Source organism: Trachymyrmex septentrionalis, unplaced genomic scaffold (genome assembly GCF_001594115.1).
Source record: "Trachymyrmex septentrionalis isolate Tsep2-gDNA-1 unplaced genomic scaffold, Tsep1.0 scaffold62, whole genome shotgun sequence".
Lineage (NCBI taxonomy): Eukaryota > Metazoa > Arthropoda > Insecta > Hymenoptera > Formicidae > Trachymyrmex > Trachymyrmex septentrionalis.
Genome location: NW_017305800.1, coordinates 140,177 through 145,673, shown reverse-complemented (window position 1 = coordinate 145,673; position 5,497 = coordinate 140,177). Strand labels below are relative to the sequence as shown.

The 5,497-nt window shown below is 30.6% G+C and overlaps 1 protein-coding gene across 1 annotated transcript; it reads left to right on the top strand.

Annotated features, from left to right (window-relative positions):
• Positions 1–109: 109 nt before the first annotated feature.
• On the top strand, positions 110–5,497 carry LOC108752714. Its single transcript, XM_018493745.1, has 4 exons — positions 110–321; positions 1,154–1,270; positions 2,974–3,133; positions 5,243–5,497. The coding sequence occupies exons 1-4, from the start codon at positions 170–172 to the stop codon at positions 5,495–5,497; spliced, it is 684 nt and encodes a 227-aa protein (XP_018349247.1). The 5' UTR covers positions 110–169.

Here is a 5,497-nt window from a genome sequence, read left to right as displayed (position 1 = left end):
GCGCTAAATGTATAAATTTTGATAAGCTTATAATGCAGAATTTTTAATAAAAACGTTTTCTAATATTTTTTTAGTATTTGTCGTTATTGCCGGATTTATTTCTACTATCGGCCAGTATTTATCGAATCTTATTGTTTTACCAAAAAATATATCTCGTCTACCAATTACGATGGAATATTTTATCGATCAAGAAAAATACTTTTATTTAATTTTGTTGCACATCTACGCAATTATATGCATCGGAGCAGTTGCGATATTAGCAATAGGAACTATGTTTCTTACGTATCTTCAGTATATCTATGGAATGTTTAGAATTGCTAGGTACGAATGAAGATATAGGAACACTCTAAATTTTTGGGAGTGAAATTTCATTCCAAGAAAAGTGATAGTGACACCAGTCCGGCAAAAGTGATTTTACTTCCTTCAAGGAGTGAATTTCCTAAAAGGTCAACTTTAATGATTATCTCGCTTCGCGAAGCAGAGCGACCCTTTACTTTACCATATTTGTTCGTTTTGTGCAAAAATACATCAAATGAACCTAATTTTGTCAAGACTAGATGTAGGAGGGCTTATTTCATATTTAACTTCAATCTCTTCTTTCGGAGAATGAAATTATTCATTCTTCGCAGAGATTGAAATTTGACTCTTGCTTGGAATAATTTTTCAAAGAGTGATTCTTCACTTTTTAAGAGTGAAAATTTCATTTCTGCTGGACTAGTGTAACTATTACTCTTCGGGAGTAAAATTTCACTTCCAAAAATTTAGAGTAAATAACAATTGAACTGTAATTAAATATATTTAAACAACATAATATATTAAAGTTTGGTAATTATGCAGTATAGAGGAGGCCATCGAGATAGCCTTGATCTTGATTATGTTGTCAATGTCATGATCTTGAAAGATCTTCAGAAGATTTTAGCCGGCGCTCGTTATTTGTTAAAAAGTTAACAATTAAAGTGTAATTCTCATTACTTTGCGTGAAAAATCAGATAACTCTAGAGGAAGGTATGGGACGAACCAATTAAGAAAGTACAACTTTCCACTATACTGCGTAATTAAAAGTTTATGAAAGTTTATGAAGTTTATATATTTTTTGCTGAAAAATCGTGTCATTCAATATATTGTTGTATAATTAGGACACAAACATTTACAGCTATCGTATCGAACATGCAATAAACTTCAATATTCGACAAAATATTACGCAGAAAACTAAAATTCTGATGAGCGAAGGCATAATTTGTGCTGTCGATATTCACCGACGAGCTATGAAGTTGATATAAAATAGGTAGAATAGAGCGGGGCTGGTTGCGCATAGCGGCAAGTTGGGCAAATACAAATATAATATCTACATTGAAAAGAATGTTTGGTTAAAAATGGACATATCAGAAAATTCTGAGAATTTGAAATTGATATAAGATCAGAATTTTCTGGTGTATCCATTTTCAATCACACATTTTTTCAGTATAAATAACAAAAATATACATAGATATGTCTATGATCGTGTAAGGTAACATATAGACAGAGATTACTATGCTTAATACAATAATCCGTGTCCGGCTATCAACAGCCAAACAGATGCGCTTGATATTTTTTATTTAAAAGCATATCCAGCAAACAAGATGGATTGAAATTAATTGAAATGGATTCAGATTTTCAGAAATATTAATTCACGAATGTAAAAATAAATGTTTTTCAATCCTGAATGCATTTTTACAGGAATTATATGGAGCATATCTCTATGCCTTTCAATCTAAAAATAATATTAACTTTTTCTGTTCATTGTGAATATTGTTCAATTCAAAATTTTGAATAGGGAATGCAGTTTTTCAATCCCATGCAGTTTTGCATCCAATCTGGATCCAAATTGGATCTAATCGAATCCAATTAAATCCAAAAAAAGTATTCGCTATTTACAATACGCATTCGGATAGAAAAACATTTCAATCCATTTTAATCCATTCTCGTTTGCTGGGTAGACATTTGTTTTATGGAATTTCTATAAATGAATAAAAATGCATTCAGGAATGAAAAGGATTCATTTTAACATTCATGAATCTGTATTTCTGAAAATCTGAATCCATTTTAATCTATTTCAATCCATTCTCTGAGTGTTCAAGTTGCCATTTTATTTACAGTTTTTCAGTCATAAACAATGTTCCATCAACACCGATGTGGGGCTTGTTGAGCCCAGTATCCCAGAACTTAGTTGGTTATATGAATTTTGTCTTCACCTTTTTTTTTATTCTAAGCTGCGTTCGGAAATTACGCCTAGATAATTCTAGAGCAGGTCCATGGCACTCGATAGTTTTTTCCGCCCCCAGCGGATTTCGGACAATAAGAGTGTCACATTAAACTATAGAAAACCTACTAAGTACCTGCTCTAGGATGTGTATTTTTGCTATAATATACGTAACTTAATCTATAGCTTAGAGATCTGAGAATAATTCCTGAATGCAGTTCTATCTTAATGATTAAATATATATTTTGCGTTCTATTATTATTATAAAGAGTAAAGATTATAGGTTTTTTAATTTTGTTAATTTTAAAGCGTTTAAAAAGAGAGAGTAACAAATTAATATATTTAAGATAAAAATAATAAAAATTTGATTAATATACACATAATCTTTTCATGTTTTTTTAATAATATATAACCTCATTAAATGTTATCTTGGCTCAACTTATCCTTCGAGGATGTTCAACAAGCCCCATAGATGGGACATATTGATCCTCTCTTTGCATCTTTGTAATTGACATATTTTTTTCATATTTACGAGATTATATTAAGAATTTAAAAGTACTTAATTTCTGAGTCAGATGAACATGCAACGTTTTAAAGTATTTACCGTTAGTCTATTGTAATTGTGTGCTAATAAAACTTAAGAGAAAAAGGTTCACAACTAGTCCCGCTCTACACTAATATATATGTTTATTATAATTATATAATAATTATATAATATATTTCTGTTTTTGAAGATTGTCCAAACATTTGATGTCTACAATCGAGGTAACAATATTTTGTTTAATAGCATTTGGTGTAGTTTGCTTAACCCTAAATTTGTTTCAAGTAAGTTTTCTGTTTCGTATTGTAATGTATAAAAATGCATGCAAATGCTGCTCCGAAATTATATATGTAGTAACAATATTGTTCAGTAAATAGGTAGGCCAATAAAATGCCAAAGTTATATAAATCCCCAATAACAAGTTTTATTATATAAATAATATAAAAAGTAACGAATGTAATATATAGTAAAAATAAAAATAATAAACAGAGGAAATGCACTGTATTAGAAAATTCAATAATATTGAAGATATATTACATTAACATAAATTTATTAATAAAGGAAAGCCCCCTATTATGAGATAGGCGCCTAATGTGAGATAGCGGCGTTTCTGCTAAACTAATAGACGTTATCTGTTGGTTCCATCATGAATTTATTGCTCTTGGATTGGAAACTATTTAACAGAAAATTCATTATTAGATCATACCTGTAGTTATTGTTAAAAAAGATTTTAGAATTTGGATGTCTTCAAGTTTTATTGAGATGAGTCTTTAAACGTTGTTTATTATTTAATAAATACATATTTGACAATAAATTCTTTATGTAGTGATGAGTAAGATCATACTAATAGAAAAATACGGGATATATTAAATTACTTAATTATAGAAGTTAGAGATTTGATGATCGTAAAACTATAAGGCGTGGAAATCATAATATGAGATATCCAGAGTATTTCTAATATGAAATAACCCATGTTCCCATATCATAATAAAAATCGTTGCTGAAATATAAATGTTATTATACAATAATAAAAAAGACAACCGAAATGAACTTCGAGTGCCTATTTCTGCGCTGCTTGATTTCAACTATCTGAAGACAAGTTCTGGGTATAATATATCGCATACTCATTTTTCGCGTACCCTGACCGTGTTTGTTTGTAATTAAGAAACATTAAATAAAGTTTTTAGTTACAATACTGATATACTTTGTGTTTTACTAACGATTTCTTGGGGCATCTCATATTAAGAGATCTCATACAATTTTTTGATTTGCTTACTTTTTACATTTCTTTAATTTAAAAAAAAAATGGAATTTAAATTAAATTTTATATAACATTATCTTAAAGCTTATCGAAATCCCTCCAAAATGACCTATTAGTTCTTTAAATTCTGCCAAAAAATTCTCTCTAGCATTTATCCAAAAAAACTCGGTATTTCATAATAGGAGCCTTTTCTCTACTTTTAGAATTTAATGAATAAAAATGCTGTTCTATATATTCTTTGTACGATCTTTGTATTTATATTGTAAGAAACATGTACTTTTTTAATTTACTTTTTTTGATTAATGTATACTGCAAAACATATTTTAAATTTTGCATAAATTCATCGTTATTTTTAGACTAATAGTAAAAAAAATATTCACACATATGCACAGTCGTGGACAGAACGGTTGCAACACTTTTTTCGATGGGTTTCGGAATTCAGTCTTGCTTCTAGCAGGTTAAATGTAAATGGTTAGATCCATAAGTAAAAACCAATTACTCGGTAAGAAAGCTGCATTCTGAAACTCATCGAAAAAAAGTGTTGCAACCGTTATGTCCACGACTGTACACATGTATGCAGAAGATTTATAATCTCCTTTAAATACTGTATCTTAGATATTTCAGATTGCTTCATCCGAAAATACTGTTAGCGAATTTTGTTTGCCATTGTTATATGTGGTTGCTATGATTTTATGTATGTTTATATCCAACTATGTCGGACAGAATATAATTGATCACAATAACTACGTATTCTCTACTGCGTAAGAAACATTTCAGGACGATTATAAGAATATTTGCACGGAAAGAACGGTTTTATTAAAATGCTAGAAAGTTTGCGGGTTATCGCCTCGTTTTTGTCCATTGCAACATTTCGTGAACTTTGCCGTTCACTTCATCAGATCGGGAAGCGCACCGACTGAGCTGCTCCTCCGGGAAACTCCCTTTATTACGCAATAGAGACGGGTGAGGGTATGTTACGAAAGAGAAAGAGAGGTCTTTCCTGGCTTGTCAAGAGCAGTCCCATATCTACTTACATTTTAACCTGAGTCTTTGTTCAAATTGTCTAGTTGTTTCTGTATTTCCCTCTGTACTTTCTCAAGAAATATGACATTGTTGTTGCTATAGTAGCCGTTTTTTGGCATAATATTTAATGTCCTGTTTTAATGTGTTTTGTCAATGCTGATTGTGTGATATGTTTTAGCCTGACATCCCGTTGATGTTCCTTCATGTGCACATTGATCATTCTTCTGATTTCATCGATGTACACTTTCCTGCAAGAGCAAGGTGTACCTCTGCGGAACTGAGTGCGGGTCCTTGGTCTTTAGGATTTTTCAAGATTTGCTCGATGTTCCTTGGGGGCTCGAATGGTTCGGATATTGTATTTGTTCAAAATCCTACTGATTCGATATGTTGTTCCATTTACGTATGGAAGAATAAAGAAACTTTTTTTGTTTAA

Bases quoted from the DNA above. Each gene is read 5' to 3' on its own strand.
- LOC108752714 (XM_018493745.1), top strand. From the start codon at position 170: ATGGAATATTTTATCGATCAAGAAAAATACTTTTATTTAATTTTGTTG. The intron at 1,271-2,973 runs GTTGATATAAAA...CTGTTTTTGAAG, and splicing joins ATTCACCGACGAGCTATGAA to ATTGTCCAAACATTTGATGT. The intron at 3,134-5,242 runs GTAACAATATTG...GATATGTTTTAG, and splicing joins GCTCCGAAATTATATATGTA to CCTGACATCCCGTTGATGTT.